We start from the raw sequence: 25,403 nt of genomic DNA, 5'->3' as shown, positions 1-25,403 counted from the left end.
ACGTATGCATGGATCTGTCTTGTTCAGAATCCAGGGATGATAAGGATGATTGATCTCCTCCTGGGCTGTCTGCCAAACTCCCCACTTCCCTGCTACTCATGCTTCCTTCATCAGAGGAGCCTTCGTCAGGAGATTCTATTGGGAGCCAAACAGACCTGTGGCATGTGGATGTTTCCCCCACATCCACCTCCACATTCCTTGGGGCAGGAGCTGGGCCAGAGCCCACCACAACAACTAGCAACACTAAAAAGTTACATCCTCATGTCCTCCATATATCCCGAGGACATTTTAAGGTTCTAAATTCCCACAAGCCCTTAGGTAGAGTCAGGAGGAAAAAAGGATGTGGTATCAGGACAAAAATGGAAAAGGATATAGTGACATACAACCTATTTGATTCAATATAGTCCCACCATTTTTTTTTTTACATGTGGCTGTAGCCACGATATTGCTTGCTTTTTACTCCCTAGCAAAGACCCCTAGGAACATCTTTGTACTTTGCTCTAAGGTCTAAATTCTTTCACATGCTACCTATGCTTAGAGTTGTCTTTGTAATTTTTATAATCTATTTCCTGTGAAGTGCTCTTCCAAAATTGGTTTAAGAAACAAAAGTAACCCACCTCCCTTTCCAAAAAATCCTAACTACAGCAATGAAAATATAGTTTAAAAGGGCACAGCTAACTGGTATAGGCTTGCTTTTAATATAGCCTGGTTTTACGTCTTTTAATTCTGGTTGGAAATCTGAATATATGTTGGGTTTGATTTGTTCTTTGTGCATTTTTTTTAAAGTTTTAACTGTTGTTGTTATTAAAAGCAAGCAAACAAAGACAATGGCATATTTCCAAGGAAGGAATAGATCATGGTCTTGGCATCCTTTCTCAAAAAGCTGTTTTGAATACCAACTCATCTGATTTTATGTAAGAAAAGACAAGGTCTCTCTCTTAAATGTCAGACAATTATTACACTGATATTTTCCATCAGTGTGAAGTCAGACCATAATAAATGCACAAACATGTGCGGGCTCCTGATTAGGATATGATTCCCCTGGGATGAGTGGGCAGAGATATTTAAAATGCAGGTGTCAAGGCTGATGATAGCCACCAGTCAAACTGTGGATGTATTTCCCATTTTGGGTTTTTTTTCCCCCTGCATTCAGAGTTTAACCATTATAAATATGTTCTGTTGATCAAGATATTTGCACTTTTTGCAGACTTGTTAGCAAAAATGAACTCTGGGAAAGTCTTGTTCCTAATTCAATACGCAGCTATTCCCTCGGTGCTTGGTTGTTTTGTTGCAAATGTTACATTACCCCAAAGTAGATAATATCATCATGCACTGTTGACGTTACCTAGTTTGGATAATGAAATATCTGCAAGAAAGCAACCAAGCTCAGAGAGCACCAAAGACCTCTCATTTCCACCCCGAGCTACAAATATTCTCCTTTATCGGTACAGTTATCCCTGACATGGAGAACATCAGTTTTACTTTCCTTTTAGTTGATATTAGAAACAAGAAGTTGGTCGGAAAAGCAGCCACGAATTAGGCAAAGCGTGAGACCATAAATACATACTGTGTTCAACTCCAGACTTTTAGAAACGACCCCTGTCTGAATGTATAGGGATCTTTTTAAAAAACTGAAAACCTGAATTCTTCCCATAAGGTTTTTGAATGCATGTTCCATTTTGATAATTTCTTTTATATATATATAGAAACATAGAAGATTGACGGCAGAAAAAGACCTCAGGGTCCATCTAGTCTGCCCTTATACTATTTCCTGTATTTTATCTTAGGATGGATCTATGTTTATCCCAGGCATGTTTAAATTCAGTTACTGTGGATTTTCCAACCACGTCTGCTGCTGGATGTTTGTTCCAAGCGTCTACTACTCTTTCAGTCAAATAATATTTTCTCACGTTGCTTCTGATCTTTCCCCCAACTACCCTCAGATTGTGCCCCCTTATTCTTGTGTTCATTTTCCTGTTAAAAAAAATTCTCTCCTGAACTTTATTTAACCCTTTAACATATTTAAATTTTTCGATCATGTCCCCCCTTTTCCTTCTGTCCTCCAGACTATACAGATTGAGTTCATGAAGTCTTTCCTGATACGTTTTATGCTTAAGATCTTCCACCATTTTTGTAGCCTGTCTTTGGACCCATTCAATTTGATCAATATCTTTTTGTAGGTGAGGTCTCCAGAACTGAACACAGTACTGTATTCCAAATGTGGTCTCACCAGCGCTCTATACAGCGGGATCACAATCTCCCTCTTCCTGCTTGTTATACCTCTAGATAAGCAGCCAAGCATTCTACCTTTATATATGAAGTTTTTTATTTTTCTTCCCATACATTTTCAAATACTCATCATCTCATTTCTCATTTTCATTCCTTTACAAAATCTTTACAAAGGTATCTTATACTGTATTTATCTTATTACTTTATTAGTTCAAGGTTGCTTTTTTACCATCCTCCCTTTCTATCTCATACGGCCCTTTCTTCATTCTTCTTTCTTCCCTTCCCCTTTCTAAACCTACTTCCCCTCCCTCTCTCCTTCTCTTATTCCCTGAGAGAGGAAGAGGAAAGAGAGGAGGGGAGAAGAGAGAAGGAAGGAGGGAAAGTAGCATTTTGATCATTTCTTATGTGAAAAACCAAAGAAAAGAAACTGAATTCTTCTCCTTGTCTACTAAGTACAAGACAGAGCAACTACCACCCCAAGATGTTAGCTTTAAGAAACATTCAGAAATGTTTTGGGTTACGATATACAGTATTATACAATGCTTTAGAGTAGGGGTGTCAAACTCAATTTCATTGGGGCCCCCAACAGGATTTATTTATTTGTTCAATTTTTTAAATGCTGTCTTTCTCCTTAGCTTCCAACATGTTAGCAATAGCACCTCTTTTTTAAATTCTATTGTATTTGATTATTTGACTTTGGTGGGCCGGGTGGCCAATGCCAAGGTAAACATGGCCAACTCAACATCATGCATGTTAAGGTTGTCTGTTGTGGCCTGAATGCTCTGCCAGTGAAAATGGGCTCTCAAGCTCCGTTTTTGGCTGCAATGGCCTCCTGCAACCCACTGCCAGCGAAAACAGAGCTTGGGAGGAGTGATGGGTGAACTGAACCCACACAATTCGGGTCTGTACCGAATTTTGCTGTGTTCAGTATGCCGAAAATGAACGTGAAATTTTTTGAAACTTTGGACAAAGTTTGGGGTCGCGTTCGGCATTCGGAGCTTTGACGTCACCGGCAGGTTGCTAAGAATGCAAAGGTGATCACCATGGAATCCAGGAAGTGATCACCTTGGCGTCCTTAGCAACCTGCCGGAATACGTGATGTCAAAGCTCCAGCCCCGGAATCTCTTGGTGGGATTCCCCGTTCGGGTTCGGTTCGGGTTCGGCCGAATTTTGCTAAAAGTTCATCCGAACTTGCTGAACCCGAACACCGTTGGGGTTCGCCCATCACTACTTAGAAGGGCTACTGACAGCCCACCCAAGCTCCGTTTCCACTGGCAGATGCACTGTGGGCTGGACCTTTGCTGTTTCCAGGGCAGCCCAATGGGCTCGATCTAAATGCCTTGAAGACTGGATGTGGCTTGCGGGCCTTGAGTTTTGACACCCCTGCTTTAGAGCAACTAACTTAGCAGATTCTTGAATTGTACATGTAAAGAGTTTCTTCCTTAGGTAAGTAGCCGTGACTCAGCAGTTGGCAGCATTCAAATGACTTTCTAGTCTAGGAAACCAAGCCCTGGGGAGTTTAAAAAAAATATCCTGGAAGAAAGCACATAGTTGTTAGGCGAATTACATGGATGGATCCACAAAGTCACAAAGATCAGTCCAATACTGGCCAGCCAATTCTGATAGGGCATGCCACTAGTATTTAAAAATAAATCAAACCTCCTTCACTTTCAACACTGATGATGTAACCTAGTTTGGTAATGAAACGTCTGCAAGAGGATCACCAAGCTCAGAGAGCACCAAGAACAGTTCAACCCTGAGCTACAAATATTCTCTTATGTCCAAGTCACAAAGAGCTAAGGAGGCTGCACTTGAAATTAGTTTTGCTCAATAATTTTTTTCATTAGATTTCTATCTGATTTTTATTTGACTAGAATGCTGGTAGTTGTAATCCCGATTTGTGTGCAGTTTACTAAATTAGGGAATACTGCTGTAGACCAGTGTTTCCCAACCTTGGCAACTTGAAGGTATTTGGACTTCAACTCCCAGAATTCCCCAGCCAGCGAATGCTGGCTGGGGAATTCTGGGAGTTGAAGTTCAGATATCTTCAAGTTGCCAAGGTTGGGAAACACCGCTGTAGACATTCAGATCGTGGACTTTTTAAAATGAGTAGATTCAATTGGATCTGACGATATGCTATCTGTTCCGGTGTTACCTGAAATAGGAGCTGTGAGTAGTGATGGACTACCAAAGTTTCTACTACCACGCTGTGCGCGTGGCTTATGCATTTTGTTTCAACATCTTTCAATGCAAATTGGGTGCTCTGGGGTGGAGCTCCATTTTCGCTACCCCACTGTGTTCCCCCCCCCAATCCGGGCAGTAGCCCACCCGTAATTATCTACTATATAAAGTGTATGTACACACACGCACGCACAGCTCTTCTAAAATTATACACATTCAACCTCCTTTACTGCGATAGGAAAAACACACCCAGAGCCCAGAAGGGAAAAGAAAAAAAAAATCAAAATTTTGCTACTGGTACTGTGTACCTGACCAAAATTTTGCTATCGGTACTGCACACATAACCGTACCCATAGGAGCCCATCACTAGCTGTGAGGGTGTGAACATAATTTTTTTTTTCTGTCTTCAGAAGACAAAATGTTGTGCTGCTAATGATTTAGTAAAGCTGACCTTACTCTTGTTTTCATTGTTTTAGTTGGACTTATGTTTGTATTCTCTGTGCTACTTCTCTAGGGATTCTATGATAGAATAAATATGGGATATGAACGAGCACATGTTAATTTACAGGAATCAGATCTTGAACTGTTCGTCTGGACAGCATCTTCCAATTATTATCTGGCAATTCTCTCTGCTGCTGATATGCCAACTTGATATAAAAGCTACAACGCTTTGACCTGATGTTAAACTACTTGATCCAATCTTCTTCCTATCTACAATACATGTCTGCTTATTTATAAACGTGATGTAGAACACTTCTTTGACTTACAGTAGCAATTGCAACTGCAAACTAGATTTTGAGTTCTTTTGCATTGAAATGAACATTTAACAAAATTTATATAAAGCATTTATTTAAAAATTCCTGAAACAACCCCCCCCCACACTTTTAAAATAATAACTTCTTTGTTGTATTTATATTTTCAGTAATCTAGTCTTTCCATTAACAAATTAAATAATATCCCTATGCTACTAAATGCCTAAAAACCAACAACATAGAGTATACATTTACAGTATATATTGCTTGCTGCTGGGATGGCATAAAACTCTTCCAGAATAATTCAGTTTTTAATTTTGATGCCATCGTTACAACTTGCTCATAATATTTTTATTATTTATTTATTTAGTTAGTTAGTTAGTTAGTCCAATACACAATGAGGGTTTTAGTGGGTATATATCTATATACACATAGTAAAATACATGATGAAGGTTATAGAGGAGATACTCATAGTAAAATATATCTAAGAAATAATAGAAAAGAAGGTATAGTAATAGAATGTATCAATGAAAGAATAGAAGAAGAGATATAGGAATAGAAGAAAGGTATAGGAGATATAGGAGAGCAATAGGACAGGGGACGGAAGGCACTCTAGTGCACTTATACTCGCCTTTATTTGCTTTACTCTAACTCTTAATGTTTTACATACTACAATTAGGAAAGGGAGAGACAGTAGACTGAATGTATATAATTTCATCTTCTTGCACTGTATATAAGAATGAAACCTTAATTTCAAAATTTATACATCCGGTTTTACGTGATGCGCACAGGTGTACCCATGTATTCATGACAATAATGGACAAAAATAATTTTGCTTGCTGAACCAGTTTATTATGCTAATTTGAAGAAATATTCCGCCTCCCAAATACAGATCTTAGTCTGAACTTTACACAAAAGTTATGCTAGATTTGCAAACCACAGAAATAAAAATTGGTAGATTCTTCCATCTGGCTGCTGCTGCAGTTTCAGCCTTTTTGTTCTTTTTATTTATTTATTTGCAAACAGTTGGGGAAAACGGTACATGGCTTGACTTCAGTAGTGGGCGGGAAGGCATTTATTTTCTCCAAGTCTTGTAATTGAAATGTGTTCCTCCCCCTTTATTCTGACAGATGCCATTCTGACCTTTGGCAAACCTCATGTATTTTTTCCCCCCTCCAAACCCCTCCCGTGAAGAAAGGAGACAATGATTCTGGCTGACACTACAATCAGTATATAAAACCCCCGTTTGCTTATCTATCTATCTATCTATCTATCTATCTATCTATCTATCTATCTATCTATCTATCTATTTAGATTTGTATGCCGTCCCACTCCGCAGACTCGGGGCGGCTCACAACAAAGTGAAAAAAACAATTTACAACAAATCTAAATTTCTACTAAAAACATTTAAAAACCCCATTTTCTAAACACACATACATACACACATACCATTCATAAATTGTATATGCCCGGGGGAGATGTCTCAGTTCCCCCATGCCTGACGACACAGGTGGGTCTTAAGTAGCTTACCTAAGGCAAGGAGAGTAGGTGCAGTTCTAATCTCCGGGGGGAGTTGGTTCCAGAGGGTCGGGGCCGCCACAGAGAAGGCTCTTCCCCTGGGGCCCGCCAACCGACATTGTTTAGTTGACAGGACCTGGAGAAGGCCCACTCTGTGGGACCTAATTGGTCGCTGGGATTCGTGCGGCAGCAGGCGGTCTCGGAGATATTCTGGTCCAGTGCCATGAAGGGCTTTAAAGGTCATAACCAACACTTTGAATTGTGACCGGAAATTGATCGGCAACCAATGCAGACTGCGGAGTGTTGGTGTAACATGGGCATACTTAGGGAAGCCCATGATTGCTCTCGCAGCTGCATTCTGCACGATCTGAAGTTTCCGAACACTTTTCAAAGGTAGCCCCATGTAGAGAGCATTACAGTAGTCAAACCTCGAGGTGATGAGGGCATGAGTGACTGTGAGCAGTGAGTCCCGGTCCAGATAGGGTCGCAACTGGTGCACCAGGCGAACCTGGGCAAACGCTCCCCTCGCCACAATCTACGGCCCAATCTAGCAAGCTTTCCTCTTACAATAATTCAAAACCAGCCAGCCTCACATGAATTAAATATGGATTTGCATTTTTTTTCCCCAGGAATACTTGCCATCTAATTTTGCTCTTAGAAAACCTGGAACATAACCGATGCGTTTTGCAGCAACATCAATGATGTATTAAAAATAATAAAAGTGGGTTTAAGGAAAAACCCACTTTATTTTCTGCTAAATTAATAATATCTGCATTTTCAGCTGAAGGAAGCTGGGTATATAAATGACACTTGCTCATATCCTGTTTTCGCTTCTTTCTCTCTCTCTTGCTGATACTTAAAATATTTATTTTATCGATTTGTTAAATTTATTTTATTGATTCATTAAATTTATATTGCCTCCCATCTCACAATTGTGACTCTGGGCAGGATATATAGTTAAAACACCGAGCGAAACAAGCAACAACATTAAAATAGAAATATTAAAATACAGTTGAAAACAGTTGAAAACTCTTAAGAACAACAACTGGGTTAGTTCATTCTGGGCTTATACACAATGCAGCCATTTAATGCGTAGATTCCATGGGAACCTCAGGCCAAGTTTTAAGGATCTTTCAGAAGGGGTGGAGCCAAACTTGCTTTGGGAAGAATGATGTTCCGGAAGGCAAGGGCCACATTAAAAAAGATCTTCTTTCCTTTTGTCATCCTGTCAGTCAAAGCTTTGTGGAAACATGGAAAATACAATCTTTTGGAAATATGGACTGGCTTTTTATAAAAAATACTTTTCACTATGGTAACACTAGAATATGTATAGTGTGTGTTGGTTATGACCTTTAAAGCCCTACATGGCATTGGACCAGAGTACCTCCGGAACCGCCTGCTACCGCACGAATCTCAGCGACCGATAAGGTCCCAGAGTTGGCCTTCTCCGGGTCCTGTCGGCTAAACAATGTCGTCTGGCGGGCCCCAGGGGAAGAGCCTTCTCTGTGGCGGCCCCGGCCTTCTGGAATCAACTGCCCCCGGAGATTAGAACTGCTCCCACCCTTCTTGTCTTTTGTAAACTATTCAAGACCCACCTATACCGCCAGGCATGGGGGATTTGAGACATCTTTTCCCCAGGCTCCTTATAATTTATGTTTGGTATGTATGTGTTGTTTGGTTTTAATATGATAGGGTTTTAGTTATTTCTTTTAATATTAGATTTGTGCTACTATAATATTGTTTTTATCATTGTTGTGAGCCGCCCCGAGTCTTCAGAGAGGGGCGGCATACAAATCTAATAAATTATTATTATTATTGATTATTATTAATTCTAGTGTTAAATGTGCATAATTCTACAGCCGAGGTGGCGCAGCAGGTAGAGTGCTGTACTGCAGGCCACTAAAGATGATTGTAGATCTGCAGGTCAGCGGTTCAAATCTCATGACCGGCTCAAGGTTGACTCAGCCTTCCATCCTTCCGAGGTGGGTAAAATGAGGACCCGGATTGTGGGGGCAATATGCTGGCTCTGTTAAACAGTGCTATTGCTAACATGTTGTTAGCCGCCCTGAGTCTAAGGAGAAGGGCGGCATAAAAAGTCAAATAAACAAACAAAGAAATAAACAAAGAAATAAATTATTATTATTTTTATTATTTATTAAATTTGTATGCCGCACCTCTCCTTAGACTCGGGGCGGCTCACAACAATAGTGGCAAAACAATATGTAATACAAATCTAATAATTTAAACTAAAAACCTATAATTTAAAAACATGCACACAACACACCATACATAAACAATATAGGCAGAGGTGGGTTTTAAGGAGTTTACGAAAGGCAAGGAGGGTGGGGGCAATTCTAATCTCAGGGGGAAGCTGTTTCCAGAGGGTCAGGGCCGCCACAGAGAAGGCCCTCCAGACGACATTGTTTAGTCGATGGGACCCGGAGAAGGCCAACTCTGTGGGACCTAATCGGTCGCTGGGATTCGATAAATAAGTTAATTAATTAATTCCAAATCTTTATTGGCATATAGAAAAGATGTGACATGATGCCACACCAAGGGTGTCAGACTGGATTTCATTGAGGGCCGCATCAGGGTTGTGTTTGACCTCGAGCGGTTGTGGTGGGCGTGACCTGCTCGAGGTCACTCATGTTGGGGGCGCCTGTTGCAGCCTGAGTGCTCTGCGAGCAAAAACAGGCTGCCAAGCTCCATCTCCAGCTGCGACAGCCTCCTGCAACCTTCTGCCAGTGAAAATGGAACCCAGGAAGCCTGCATGGAGCCCATTTTTGCTCTCAGAGGGACCACGGGCCGCCCCCTCGCTCTTTCTAGGGTGGCCTGCAGGCCAGATCAGCACCCTGGGGACTGGATCTGCCCCCCCCCCCGGGCATTGAGTTTGCTACCCCCGGTGCTATACTCCCATTTAAGCATTGTGCCATCCACAACAACTCTGTAAATTGTTTCTACTGTGATATAGATGTGAAGTTTTGCCTAATAACAATATGGAAGCTGCTTTCAACCATCAGCTAACCATCATCCACATCTGTGGATAGTTTTGTTGCATGTATGAACAGGTGCTCTATAGCTTTGGTTGGGCCTGATCATTAGAAACATAGAAACACAGAAGACAGATGGCAGAAAAAGACCTCATGGTCCATCTAGTCTGCCCTTATACTATTTCCTGTATTTTTATCTTAGGATGGATCTATGTTTATCCCAGGCATGTTTAAATTCAGTTACTGTGGATTTACCAACCACGTCTGCTGGAAGTTTGTTCCAAGGATCTACTACTCTTTCAGTCAAATAATATTTTCTCACGTTGCTTTTGATCTTTCCCCCAACTAACTTCAGATTGGGTCCCCTTGTTCTTGTGTTCACTGTCCTATTAAAAACACTTCCCTCCTGAACCTTATTTAACCCTTTAACATGTTTAAATGTTTCGATCATGTCCCCCCTTATTATTTCAAGTAGTTCTGATGAGCAGCAGCCCAATAAATTTCACCACTTGGGTTTTGTTTTGTTTATTTTAAACCTGGGGATGCCACAATTCTGTCTCACGCAGGTTTGCAGAATTGGCATTCAAGTCACGTGTTGGGTTAAGCCGTTGTTTACTTAGTTGCGGTTTATTGAATTAATCACAATTGGATAAATTCATATCATGAGCTAAGCCATCAACTGTGACTGGGCTTGCCCCAAACCTTAAGCCCAAACCAGATAAACCACATTATTAGTATAATTGGTGAGTTAAGTCAATATGTCTCCATGTGGCTTGCACATTCAATAAAACTATCTTTTGATTATTTCAAAGCAAGAACAATTGGTTATATTTCCTTTCTACATCTGCAGCTAAATCTCTATTCATTTGATATAAGAAATAGAACTAGTCCTTCTGTCTTAATCTCTCCTCATCCTCTTCTTCATTACTTCTCTTTAGTAAGTTATACATTTGAGAATGCATTCAACCTCTTTAGGATCTGAGAATGACCTGGCCCAGCTCATAGAAAATTGTCTTGTTAAGAATCAAACAAATTCTTTGTTCGATCCTTGATACTATTCTCAGTTTGGCAATGTAGTGCCCAATATTTATAATTATGGGTTACTTTAACCCAGTGGTTCTCAACATATTTGTTTATTCATTCATTCATTCATTTGTTCGTTCGTTCATTTATTTATTAGATTTGTATGCCGCCCCACTCCGTAGACTCCGTAGAACATGAGGGTCAGGACCAGTGAAGGGCTACCAAATTTTTTTACTACCACACTGCATTTTCTTTCAACATCTTTCAGTGCAAATTGGGTGCTCTGGGGTGGAGCTCCATTTTTGCTACCCCACTGTTTCCCCCATCCGGGCAGCAGCCCACCCCTGGTCAGGACCCTTTTGGGGGTCGAACGACCATTTCACAGGGGTCGCCTAAGACCATGGGAAAAGACAAATTTCCCATGGTATTAAGAACTAAAACTTCTATTCTGGCACCTTGAAAGACATTTTTGCAATCCGACCAATCAGGCATTAAAGCTCTGTTGGGAGAATTGGCGCTAGACTTATCGTTGGGGATCACCACAATATGAGGAACTGTATTAAGGTGTCACGGCATTAGAAAGGTTGAGAACCATGGCTTTAACCTGCTTTCCCCAGAAATGGGCTCTGGGGTAGTTCAGAGGTTTATGGCTTCAATGCCAGTCATGACTTCGCACCATCCTACCTGCATCCCACCCCTGGTACTACCTATAGGGGCATGTTAAGGAATAAAGTTGCTGGGATTTATTCTCAATTGGACACTGATATTGTCACAATCCAAAGGGGGTATTTGGGGAGGATTCTTGCCTGGTTTGAGCCTTTTGGACGTAAGGAAGTGGACAGGATCCTCAGGACTATTGATTATGGATTCACTGCTCTTTAGATCCATGACCCTCCTGGCTTATGAAACCAGCCAAGAGGGTGCTGTGTTAGTGGGTACTGTTAACTAAGGGGTTGTTCCTTTACATAGAGAGGAATTGTAATAATCTGGTCCTTCTCAAGACCAGATTATCTCCAAGACCGCCTTCTGCCGCACGAATCCTAGCGACCGGTGAGGTCCCACCGAGTTAGCCACCTTAGGGTCCCGTTGACCAAACAATGTCAGCTGGCGGGTAGTGTTGGGTGAACCGAACTCGCACAATTCGGGTCCGTACTGAATTTTGCAATGTTCAGTATGCGGGACCTGACCCCACTTTTTTTTTTAAATCCGTGCCGAAGTTCGGGGTTCACCGTCGCACGGGAAGAGAGTGGGGAATCCCATCGTGGCATTCCCCACCTCCTTTTGCTTGCTGTGCTGCAAGCAAAAGGAACTAGGAAATCCCACAATTTCGACGTCATGGAGTGTTCGGGGTTTGGTTCGGGTTCAGGGTTCTGTGACGCCACCTGAATTTTTTGTAAAGTCCGCCTGAATCCACCAAACTTGAATTTCATTGGGTTCGCCCATCACTACTGGCGGGACTTAGGGGAAGAGCCTTCTCTGTGGGAGCCCCGACCCTCTGGAATCAGCTACCCCCAGAGATTCTCACTGCCCCCTCCCTCCTTGCCTTCCGAAAGAGCTTAAAAACTCATCTTTGCCACCTGGCTTGGGACTTTTAGATCTTCCCCCTGACCAATGAATGTTTTAAGTATGATTGTTGAATGATTGGTTGGTAAGTTTTTCTTTTTAATTGAATTTACATGATTGTAAATTCATGTAAATGTAGCATTAATTGGATTTATATTATTGGGGTTTTTTTGTATATATGCTGTGAGCTGCCCCAAGAACTCGGAGAGGGGCGGCATACAAATCCAAGTAAGTAAGTAAGTAAGTAAGTAAGTAAGTAAGTAAGTAAGTAAGTAAGTAAGTAAGTAAGTAAGTAAGTAAGTAAGTAAGTTCTCTGTGGTGGCCCCAACCCTCTGGAACCAGCTCCCCCTGGAGATTAGAACTGCCCCCACCCTCCTTGCCTTTCGAAAACTTCTTAAAACCCACCTCTGACATCAGGCATGGGGGAATTGAGACATCCCCCCCAGGCCTATACAGTTTATGCATGGTATGTTTGTGGGTATGTTTGCTTTTAATAATGGGTTTTTTAGTGTTTTTTAAATTATTAGATTTGTCGTACATTGTTTTATTGTTGCTGTGAGCCGCCCCGAGTCTATGGAGATGGGCGGCATACAAATCTAATCAATCAATCAATCATTCATTCAATCAATCAATCTCCCCATGCTAGATAATTTTCATCCGGCTTCTTAATCCCCTTTCTTTGTGAAAGCAGCAGAGGAAGTGGTTGAGCAGAGATTCTGAGATTCACGGAAGAAATGGATCATCTAGATCTTTTTGGTTTTTTAGTCAATGTCATTTCTGTCAAGTATATGGGTCAGAATCAACATTGTTCGTGCCCTTGCTGGTGTAGTGGAATTTTCTATTTTCGCTTTTATTGGTTGTTTTGATCAGAACTGTTCTCCACCCAGAAACGCCTCTAGTGAGATGGGCAGCTATGCAAACTTGATTAATAAATAAATAAAATTGGATTGATGTTTATATGCTCATTGCTGATTTTGCTTAAATCAACATGTAATGTCCCAAGTGTCCCTGATTGAATCTAAAGAAAGAAACAAATCCTAGTTGCAGCAAATTACTTCTGGCTTCTAGTTGGCTAATAACCAAATATACATCCGTACTCAGGGGTGGGCTGCTGCCCGGATGGGGGGGGATGCAGTGGGGTAGCAAAAATGGAGCTCCACCCCAGAGCACCCAATTTGTACTGTAAGACATTGAAAGAAAATGCAGGGAGTCCTGCATAAGCTACGCCCACAGTGTGGTAGTAAAACTTTTGGTAGCCCTTCACTTTTGGTAGCCCTTCTTTGTCCTTCTGTTTTTAGGTATACAAATGCTCTCTGTCCAGCCAGACACCAAACCGAAAGGTTGTGCTGGCTGCAACTGTAAGATCAAGGACAGGTATCTCCTCAAGGCCCTGGACAAGTACTGGCATGAGGACTGCCTGAAATGTGCCTGTTGTGACTGCCGCTTGGGGGAAGTGGGCTCCACCTTGTACACCAAAGCCAAGTACTGCTATGAAAGTTGGGTTGAATAAAATCGTGGGAAGTTTTCAATGGGAGGAGATCTTTAGATCCGACCTATTGAGAGTTCAAGTGATCATGGTTAACTGCTTTTAACATAAGAGCAGGGGTGGCGGAGCAGGTAGAGTGCTGTACTGCAGGCCACTGAAGCTGACTGTAGATCTGTAGGTCAGCGGTTCAAATCTCATCACTGAGTCAAGGTTGACTCAGCTTTCCATCCTTCCGAGGTGGGTAAAATGAGGACCCGGATTGTGGGGGCAATAGGCTGGCACTGTTAAAAAGTGCTATTGCTAACATATTGTAAGGCGTCCTGAGTCTAAGGAGAAGGGTGGCATAAAAATTGAAGGAAGGAAGGAAGGAAGGAAGGAAGGAAGGAAGGAATAAATAAATAAATAAATAAATAAATTTCGATCACATGCGTGGTGGAGATGAGTCCCATGGGATTGGGCGGCATATATATAATTTTTTAAATTCGATATTTCTATGCTGCCCTTCCCCTTAGACTCAAGGCGGCTTGCAACATGTTAGCAATAGCACTTTTTATATTGGCATATTCAGGTTTCTTCTCGTGTAAGTTTCAGAGATTTTTGGCAACGTTTTGATAAGGTCCCACTCATCATCTTCAAGCTAGTGCTTTCGGCTTTGTGCTAGGGCGAACAAAGCCTTTATATACAGTGATCCCTCATTTTTCGTGGGGGATGCGTTCCAAGACCACCCATGAAAAACGAATTTTTGTGAAGTAGAGGAAAGATATTTTTTATGTATTTAATGAGTATTTGGACTTTTAAAACCCACCCTTTGCATTAAACAGTCAATTTACAATGTTTCTCATCTGGAACTACATGTGGTATCCTACCAGTTTCTTTAATAGAGTACAGTAGTTACTGTAGAAGAATTTTATGAATTTTTAATTGATTTAAAATTTTCAACACAATGGATTTAATGGATTTAAGCCCCCTTTGAAAACCCGTGAAGTAGCGAATCCGCGAAAGATGAACCACGAAGTAGCGAGGGATTACTTTATATACAAAAATATCCCCAAATAAATTCTTTGTCCTTCTGTTTTTAGGTATACAAATGCTCTCTGTCCAGCCAGACACCAAACCGAAAGGTTGTGCTGGCTGCAACCGTAAGATCAAGGACAGGTATCTCCTCAAGGCCCTGGACAAGTACTGGCATGAGGACTGCCTGAAATGTGCCTGTTGTGACTGCCGCTTGGGGGAAGTGGGCTCCACCTTGTACACCAAAGCCAACCTTATCCTCTGCCGCCGAGACTACCTAAGGTAGGACTGAAGTTCTTCAGCGCACCATTTTTTCATCCCTGTGTGTTCCTTTCGCTTGCACTACATGCCGTGTAGCCCAACGGAAGTCGGCCATTTTGACCGTTGCTACGGTTACCTTGACACATGGATGCACCATGGCAAGCATGCAAATGTGGCTTTGAAGCCAATTTGAGTCCATGCCTTCACACATCTATTCCGCTGAATGGGAGATTTTTTTTTTTAATGTCCTAGAGTAGCTTTGTGCTGATACGAGCGCGTTCTGCCTTTTCTTTATTAACACTAGTGGGTGGAATTTATTATTTTATTTATTGGATTAGTATGCTGCCCCTCTCCGTGTACTTGGGGCGGCTAACAACAGTAAACAGCATGTAACAATCCAATACTAAAACAACTAAAAAACCTTTATTTATAAAACCAAAACATACATAGAAACATACTATGCATAAATTGTAGAGGCCTAGGGGGGGAAAAATATCACCTGACAGCAGAGGTGGGTTTTAAGGAGCTTATGAAAGGTGAGGAGGGTGGGGGTAATTCTAATCTCTGGGGGGAGTTGGTTCCAGAGGGCCGGGGCCGCCACAGAGAAGGCTCTTCCCCTGGGTCCCGCCAAACAACATTGTTTAGTCGATGGGACCCGGAGAAGGTCAACTCTGTGTGACCTAACTGGTCACTGGGATTCGTGTGGCAGAAGGCGGTCCCAGAGATAATCTGGTCCAGTGCCATGAAGAGCTTTATAGGTCATAACCAACACTTTGAATTGTGACCAGAAACTGATTGGCAACCAATGCAGACTGCGGAGCATTGGTGTAACATGGGCATATTTGGGGAAGCCCATTATAGCTCTCGGAGCTGCATTCTGCCCGATCTGAAGTTTCCGAACACTTTTCAAAGGTAGCCCCACGTAGAGAGCATTACAGTAGTCGAACCTCGAGGTAATGAGGGCATGAGTGACTGTGAGCAGTGACTCCCGGTCCAGATAGGGCCGCAACTGCTGCACCAGATGAACCTGGGCAAATGCCTCCTTCGCCACAGCTGAAGGAATACGTTCGTAGGCAACTCTCTTTAGCATGATTGATTAAAAATCTTGTCAGATTCCTGACTTTTCCTCGCCTCTCTAGGCCAATAGTTACTACATGATAAATCTATTCCCATTGCAAACCAAGGATGCAGGTGATGGGAAGATTGACAGGTAAAACAGTCAGGAAACAAAAATCCTTTCCTGATTTGCTTCGCAGTACATTGGTATCAATATAGCCTTGATTTGGTAAATTAAAAAGGAGTATTTCTTGGGATCAAATCCCAGCCCTCCACCTCTTTCTTTTTTTAAAGTTTTCTGCAGTGACTGTTGCTAGAATTTGGAGTTGACCTGCTTGTTTTATTTTCCTAAATAACAGTCAAATGTAGCTATTGCCTTTGTTCAAATTGTGTAAACAGAAGGTACTTGCTTTATCTGATGACAACAAACATTTCGAATATCAAGAGTAGAGGCAACCCAGTAAAACTCATGGGGGAGGATGCAGGCTTATTTTCAAAATCTGATGATTATAAAAGTCTTTTTTAGAGCTTGGGAGGATTCATGGATGAACTGTTTTGTCTTCACCAAAAGACGAAACAATGGTAAAATCTCTGAAGCAGTGATGTTGACAATTAGGGTTAGCAGAGACCTTGCCATTTATCTTTAGAATTTCTCCAATGCACTTTGTTATAGGACAACATGCTCAAAACCTTTTTTTTTAAACCCTCTTAATTTCAGCAATCATTTGATCCCTTCCCCTTTGCACATTTTAAAGTTCCAAATGGGAAACACTTCTTCATTCTTTCCTGTAAGGCTTGTGCAACATTTCATATGAAGATGCATACGTACGTGATGTTGTATGCAAACATTTCAGATATTGCTGGCTATTACCCAGCTGATCCTGCTGAGCGCTGACAGTTCACATCAACATTATTTTACGTGTCAGTTAGAGATGCTAACACATAATCAGCATGTTTGCTCTCAACATTCAGATGGGGATGTTTAAGGAAAAAACATCAGGACCTGTTTTCGAGACAACGTAGTAAAGGAAGTGAATTTGGTTGATGTGTTTACAGCTCTCTAGATCAGTGTTTCCCAACCTTGGCCACTTGAAGATATCTGGACTTCAACTCCCAGAATTCCCCATCCAGCGAATGCTGGCTGGGGAATTTTGGGAGTTAAAGTCCAAATATCTTCAAGTGGCCAAGGTTGGGAAACACTGTTCTAGATACATGGTAGTGGACACAGAAATTCTGCTTTTTAAAAAATAAATCAGTATTATTGGGCGTGGGGGGAGACTTCTAATATCTTTTCATAACACTTGAATGGGAAAAGTGAGAAACTGAGGAGCTGCTAATTTCTAGAGAGATAATCCTGTACTTTTCCTACTATCAGAAGTCACACAAATACATATACAGTGATACCTTTACTTAAGAACTTAATTTGTTCCGTGACCAGGATCTTAAGTAGAAAAGTTTGTAAGTAGAAGCAATTTTTCCCATAGGAATCAATGTAAAAGCAAATAATGCGTGCAAACCCATTAGGAAAGAAATAAAAGCTCGGAATTTGGGTGGGAGGAGGAGGAGGATAGTCGCTGCCGAAGGAAGAAGGTGAGGTTTGATTGTTTGTTTGTTTATTTACTTACTTACTTACTTACTTACTTACTTAATTAGATTTGTATGCCGCCCCTCTCTGAAGACTCGGGGCGGCTAACAACAATAAAGAAAACAATGTAACAAATCCAATATTAAAAAGCAATCTAAAAAACCCCAATTTAAGAAACCAATCATACAACCAAGCATACCATGTATAAATTGTATAAGCCTAGGGAGAAGGGAAAATTTCAACTCCCCCATGCCTGACGACAGAGGTGGATTTTAAGGAGCTTGCGAGGTAAGAGGAATCAAAAAAATCCAAAACTTTAAGACTTAAAAAAGAAGAAGAGGGACTCTGAGGCAGAGAGGAGGAACACACGCCTCCCATACACCCGGCGCAAAGCTGCCTCCCATACCCTGTGCCCAGGGGTGGGCTGCTGCCTGGATGGGGTGGAATGCAGTAGAGTAGTGAAAATGGACCTCCAATTTGCACTGAAAGATGTTGAAAGAAAATACAGAGCGTCCTGCATCAGCCATGCTCACAGTGTGGTAGTAAAAAAATTGGTAGCCCTTCCCTGACTGCGCCAGAGAGAGAAACCCAGGGGGAATGGCAGGAAACTGGCCAGGCCTTCGTGCCGCTCTCCAATTTCCTGGTAATTTTTTCCAGGCTCGGGTTCTTAAGTAGAAAATGGTTCTTAAGAAGAGGCAAAAAAAAATCTTGAACACCCGGTTCTTATTTAGAAAAGTTCTTAAGTAGAGGCGTTCTTAGGTAGAGGTATTTATATCTTGGACACCTTGCTATTAAATAAATTTCAACACACCATATTCCATCTCTGAGAGTTTCCTCAAATTTTTCCTCTCGAAGAAATGTCAATGCAAACTTCTTTTGTCCAGAACTTTGGTGAAAAGTTCACTTCGTTTCGAAGCCGCATGCAGGCATGCTAGCTGTGTACTTGAGCAAAGCACATGCATGCGCTCACATTTGCAAACCGGTTAGGAAAGTAAAGGAACTCCCAGAATTCTCCAACAAGCTGTGCTGGAGTTTGAAGTCCTCTGTTTTAATTTGTTGAGGACAATAAAGGAGCCTTATTACAGTATTTTTCAGAGTATGAGACACAACCATTTCCTCCTTAATAGAGGCTGAAAATTTGGGTGCGTCTTATACTCCGAAGTAGCTTTATGGCACAGGGTTGGGCCTAGCGGCAAAAAGGAACTGTGATGCTCCTTCAATATACCAGGGTGATCCGACAGAAATACCAGGGTGATCCGACAGAAAAACGCACACACACATTTGACATAAAAAACATGTAACCCTCCCTGGTACAGAGCTGAAGGGATTGGATACTGTAGCCTAGAGGTTAATTCTCTGCCTTACAAGACAAAGGCTGCAAGTTTAAGTCCAAGTGAGGGTATGGCTAGCTGATGAGGCCAGAACAAGGCCGAAATAGATCTATCCTAGTCTCCCTAAATTTTCAAATTCAGCAAAAATATGTGACACACATATATACCTATAGATATATACAGTGGAACCCCGACATAAGAGCTGCTCTACTTAAGAGCAACTCGAGATAAGAGCTGGGAGGGGAGAGATATTTTTGTTCTACTTACAAGCCCAAATTCGAGATACAAGCGCCAAGGAGCTGTCTCCTGAAGCCAAACGCTAACTTCCGCGTTCGGCTTCAGGAGACAGCTGCGAAGCGGCGCACGTGTTTTAAAAGGTTGCAGCCGGCCTGGGGGGCTCGGGGGGGTGCTTGCAGCTTTCTTTCTTGCTCTTTTTCTTTCTCTCTTTTACCTTCCCTTCCTCTATTTCTTCTTTTCTTTCTCCTTCCCACCTTCTTCCCTCCCTCCCTCCCTTCACTCATTCCTCTCTTACTCTCCCCTTTCATAAGTTTCCTTGCTTCCTTCCTCTGTTCCTGTCCCTTCCCCCTTTCTTTCTTTCTTTCTTTCTTTCTTTCTTTCTTGCTCTTTTTCTTTCTCTCTTTTACCTTCCCTTCCTCTATTTCTTCTTTTCTTTCTCCTTCCCACCTTCTTCCCTCCCTCCCTCCCTTCACTCATTCCTCTCTTACTCTCCCCTTTCATAAGTTTCCTTGCTTCCTTCCTCTGTTCCTGTCCCTTCCCTCTTTCCTTCCTTCCTTCCCACCCTCCGTCCATTCATTCACCCATTCCTCTCTTGATCGCTTAAAGCCGGTCCCTGGTGCAAAAAGGGTTGGGGACCTCTGTCCTACAGGATTGGGTGGCAGAGAAGTTGAACATATGTAAATTTAAAAGTTTAAGAAAGTTTACAAGTTAAGTGAAAGAAACTTCATTATTCATTTATATGTACATGTACATTTCTTCATTAAAAACATGTCTTTCTGCATAATTTAGACTAACTTTGTGAGTTTTTTGAGGGCTGGAACCAATTAAAATTATTTACATTAATTCCTATGGGGAAAAGTCGTTCGAGATAAGAGCTGCTCGACTTAAGAGCCCAGGTCCGGAACGAATTAAACTCGTATCTCGAGGTACCACTGTATATAGAAATATATAAATTTTAAAACAAGCTTTTCTCCCCCCAGCCCCAATGAATCTTCCCGGCTAACAATCTTCCTGGCTTCCTACTCTTTCCGAGGGATTTTTTCCAGTCTTAAGTCTTTGCAGGCTTTTTTTCATTCCTACTCCCTCTGAAAAAGTTTTTTTCAGCCCTAACAAGGTGCTAACGATCTTCCCGGCTTGCAGTATTTTTTAAATTCTTATTGCCTCCAAAGTAGTCTTTGCAGGCTTGTTTTCAGTCCTACTCCCTTCAAATATTTTTTTCAGCCAAAACCAGGGGATAAAATAATGTGCTGAAGCTGAACAGACTAAGGATGCTGGCCAGATGAATTATTATTATTATTATTATTATTATTATTATTATTATTATTATTATTATTATTATTATTTTTTATTGGATTTGTATGCCGCCCCTCTCCGTAGACCTGGTAGGTTGATCCCCCCCCCCTATTTTCCTCCCACAAAACTAAAGTGCCTATTATATTCTGGTGCATCTAATGCTCTGAAAAATACAGTAATTTGGGCAAAGTTAAATTAAGAGACTGAAACATTTATTTATTTATTTATTTGGATTTGTATGCCGCCCCTCTCCGAAGACTCGGGGCGGCTCACAACAAGTGAAAACAATCCAATACAATCCAATTAATTAAAATATTAAAGTTTAAGAAAATCCCCAATACTAACATACACACATACAGGCATACCATATATAACTTCAACGTGCCCAGGGGGAGATGTTTAGTTTCCCCATGCCTGACGGCAAAGGTGGGTTTTGAGGAGTTTACGGAAGGCAGGAAGAGTAGGGGCAGTTCTGATCTCCGGGGGGAGTTGGTTCCAGAGGGCCGGTGCCGCCACAGAGAAGGTTCTCCCCCTGGGGCCCGCCAACCGGCATTGTTTAGTTGACGGGACCCGGAGGAGGCCCACTCTGTGGGACCGAATCGGTCGCTGGGATTCGTGCGGCAGAAGGCGGTCTCGGAGATATTCTGGTCCAGTGCCATGAAGGGCTTTAAAGGTCATAACCAACACTTTGAATTGTGACCGGAAACTGATCGGCAGCCAATGCAGACTGCGGAGTGATGGTGAAACATGGGCATACCTGGGTAAGCCCATGACTGCTCTCGCAGCCACTCCCCCCCCCCAAACCCACATGGACTAGAAAAATGAACCAAGATCAACCAATTTCTTCATAACACCTTCGATTACTTCTGGGGGAAAACCAAGTTGAGCTTTAGAAAATTCACCTGCCAACTGTCTGTACTGAGCTCGTAAGCAAAGGAGCAAAATAAAATGGATCGCACGGCAACTTGATTGTTCTATAACCCATGGGAAACATTAATAGAAAATGAAATAATTGCCTAGGAATTCCACCGGGGAAAGTGACGGTTATTCAGAGTAAGACTGTATGTTTTGCATACAAAAATTCCCAGGTTCAAGCCCCAGCATCTTCAATTAACAGGGTCAGATAAAGAGTGGTGGGAGAACTATTCCTTGTCCTCCTGGGACCTGTCTCTACTACAGGTAGTCCTCAACTTAAAACAGGTCATTTAATGACCATTCAAAATTACAACAGCGCTGAAAAAAAGTGACTTTGGGACCGTCCCGATGATCATGGGATCAAAATTCAAATGCTTGGCAATTGGTTCATATTTATTGTCCGTTGCTACGCCCCAAAGTCATGTGATGACTGAAATCTTGCGGGGGGGGGGCCCCCGCATCCTCTCACGAGATTTTACTTCCTGAGCATGTGCAAAAGCCAAATCTCACACTGACATCTGCACTCATCCACCGGTTGTCCAGAACTGCGTGCACAGCTCCATTTTCTCTACCAGAACACTGTCCGTCCCCCCCCCCCAGATTGGAACCCAGTACTGTTCAGCATATTGCTCCCAACAGTCCTCATTTTCCCCACCTTGGAAAGATGGAAGGCTGTGTCAAACTTCAGCCTGGTGAGATTCGAACTGCCAACAGCTTCCCCCGCTCCCAGAAACCCTCTGGAGGCTGGAAATGGCCTGTTTCCCAACTTCTGGTGGGCCCAGTAGGCTTGTGTTTTGCCCTCCCCAAGCTCCAAAATCTTCCCTGGAACCGGGGGAGGAAAAGATGCCCTTCTCCACCAGCCCGAAGACTCTCTGGAAGCCAAAAACGCCCTCCCAGAGCCTCTGTGTGAGCCACATATCAGCTGGCCGGCACACACATGCATGTTGGAGCTGAGCTAGGGCAACGGCTCATGTGCCAGCAGATATGGTTCCACATACCACCTGTGGCACCTGTGCCATAGGTTCGCCATCACTGTAGTAGAGTATGGGTAGTCCTCAGACCATAATTGAGCCTGCGCATCACAGTTGTTAAGTTGTAATGGTTCATCCATCTGCCCTGATTTTATTTTTGTGCAGCCGTTCTTAAGCAAAGGCCGCAGTCATTCACTGAATCAGTGGTCGACAATGGACCTGTTTTGCTGAAAGCAGGAAATAAATGATGGGGGCGGGGTTTGTTTGTTTTTTAATTGTCATAAAACTAATTCATCCAACCATAAGTCACTGCATATGGCCATGCATGCTGTCTGGTTGTACAATTGTCAGAACTTCAGAACCGAGTCATTAATATTCCTGGGGTGATTCATTACAGCTTGAAATATTGACTAAGTGACCAGTCGTACCTAGATTGCTGATGCATTGCAGGAGATTATGGGCAAATCCCAACATTACCTTTCCAGCTTTTCACAGAAGGACAGAATTGAAACACTTGGTGTGGTTGAGATGAGCTAGTTTGACGCTTGGCTTCTCAATGCGGGTTGTCACAACTGCTCCGATTCCTCAATTTCACGCCTAGAAATTCTGCCAAGTGATTGTCCCAACGTCTCTGGACAGAGTCGGGTTGCGGTAGACGAAAAACAATTAGGCAATAAGGAAAACAGGGGATCGGCTGGGTTTTAGCTGTCTAAAACAGTCTTAAAAAGAAATAAATGTAGAGCCCAGTGCCGGAAACACGGAGGCAGGGCAGTGTTCTGCAGAAAACCAACAATTCCCTTCTGTGTGTAGACATCACAATATTTAATTTATGAACCACTGTACTAGTACATCTCCCCCCCAAAGATGAAGGATGTTTGTTTAACAGGCTGATCTTTTCCCCATCATTCAGATTGGCAGTGATTCCTCTTACAAAGTACGATATTTCCACTTCTATACAATCTGTTATCCCTGACTAATGGCCAGGTGTTATCTTGAAGGGTTTTTTTTTTTTTTTGCACTTTAAAAAAACTCACAGGTGTCATCTTAGGAAGGAGGTGTTTGAATTCCAAATGCCTTTTCATACTTTTACTAGGAGGAATGTATACAATAGCTAAGAATACAATTACAAACGAAAATCGAAACAAACCTTTCGCCTGCTGCCCAACTTAAATGTCTTCAGGCTGGTTTCCACTTCGCTTTGCATTAAAATCATTTAAAAAGTCTGTACAAGAAATGTTCATCTCTCCGAATCACACATTTATAAACAGTGTTCAAGTTTGCTGAATTGCCTACGTGTGGTTCATTGTTTTCTGTAATGAAGATGTTTTTTAAAGTGCATTTTTACATTTGGAAAACCCTGTTAAAATTTAAAGTGGTATGTCAATTGAAGGACAATTACATTGAATTTGAATATTAGTTCTGGAAGCATGAATAAAAAAGTAAGTGCATTGCTCCAAATTCTTCATTGAGACAAACGATGCAAACAAGTAATTTGCTATTATCACGAACAACTTTGTTTTAAAGTAAGGGTTAAAATGGTACCCAACACAATACTCCCCATCCATATATCAGTCAAGTTAAATTATATCATCTTGTATTATATATATGGAATGGCAGTTATGGTATTGGGAGACCCAGGTTAAAATCTATCCTCAACCCAAAAAATCACTGTGTTACTATTTTTCAGCCCAGTCTACTTTATAAATTGAGATGAGAATACTTCTTAATATATTGGGGGAATTTTGAGCTGGAAATCCCATTATTCTTGGTAAATCAGATACAGCTGATTGTAGCCTTACATTTGGGTAGCTGCCCCTCACCAACTTGAAAGTTTGAGGATTCTCAGTAAAAGGAGTGGGCTTTGTAATTCAACCCCCGAACATGAAATTAACCTCTCCAGTTCTGTGGGTGTTTTTCTTCCTGGAGGACAACCCAGTCAAAAGATGAGAAGCTACTTCACCCCCCACCCCCCCCCCCCCAGTGTGTGTTTATTGCGGAGGGAAGTAGCTAAAGTGATAGGAGGGTTAAACTGAGGATGCTGTTTAGTTCAAGGGTCCCCAACCTCCGGTCCATGGACCAGCACCCAGACTGCGGCTTACAAGAAACTGGGCATTTGTTGAGTTTTTAAGCCTTGCACATCTGAAGGCATTTCTGAAAGGGTTTAATCCTCCTCCCCAACTGAACCATCCCTGCCCACCTTGTGATAACAATTGTCAAGCACTGGAGAAATCAATTAATCCAGGCAGTTCAAATGAACGTGGTGGTTTATTACAAGCTTAAGCTCTCTACAAGAATCTGAACTACTAACGGTCAAAGTAACTTGATGAGAAATAAGAGTCAAAAGGATTCAAGGTGGGCCTGACGTAGACCTCTTGTGGGTGTGAAGTGACATATGACTGATGATGTGTTGGACTCCTCCCTCAGCCTCAGACTGACCATCTCCTACAGGAGCTCTCAAAGGCCAATAAAAGGCCAATAAAAGCCTAATCAAGAGACATCCAAGATGGCAAGCCACGTATTTATTTATTTATTTATTTATTTATTTATTTATTTAGTCCAATACATAATACACATTGAAGAGAATAGATATGTAGTAATATAAATAAAGAAAAGAATAGAAGAAAATATATAAAAGTATAGGTGAACATATTTGAAAGGAACAAAATATAAATGAGATAAGAAGAGACAATTGGACAGGGGACAGAAGGCACACTGGTGCACTTATTCACACCCCTTACTGACCTCTAAGGAACCAGGAGAGGTCAATCGTGGATAGTCTAAGGGAAAAATGTTGGGGGTTAGGGGCTGACACTACTGAGTCAGGTAATGAGTTCCATGCTTCGACAACTCGGTTGCTGAAGTCATATTTTTTACAGTCAAGTTTGGAGCGGTTAATATTACGTTTGAATCTGTTGTGTTCTCTTGTGTTGTTGCGATTGAAGCTGAAGTAGTCATTGACAGGTAGAATGTTGCAGCATATGGTCTCTATGGGCAATACTTA

The 25,403-nt window shown here is 41.9% G+C and overlaps 1 protein-coding gene across 1 annotated transcript in view; it reads left to right on the top strand.

Moving 5' to 3' along the window:
• LMO3 (LIM domain only 3) overlaps nt 1-25,403 on the top strand; it is a 109,607-nt gene that overhangs the window by 8,855 nt on the left and 75,349 nt on the right. Inside the window, exon 2 of the mRNA XM_070754870.1 lies at nt 14,822-15,035. Within this exon, the coding sequence (XP_070610971.1) occupies nt 14,830-15,035 (206 nt within the window). The 5' untranslated portion in view covers nt 14,822-14,829. The remainder of the gene's footprint in view (nt 1-14,821; nt 15,036-25,403) is intronic.

The sequence above is a fragment of the Erythrolamprus reginae genome, chromosome 6, assembly GCF_031021105.1.
Source record: "Erythrolamprus reginae isolate rEryReg1 chromosome 6, rEryReg1.hap1, whole genome shotgun sequence".
Taxonomy (NCBI): Eukaryota; Metazoa; Chordata; class Lepidosauria; order Squamata; family Dipsadidae; genus Erythrolamprus; species Erythrolamprus reginae.
This window is presented reverse-complemented; position numbering and strand designations above follow the sequence as displayed.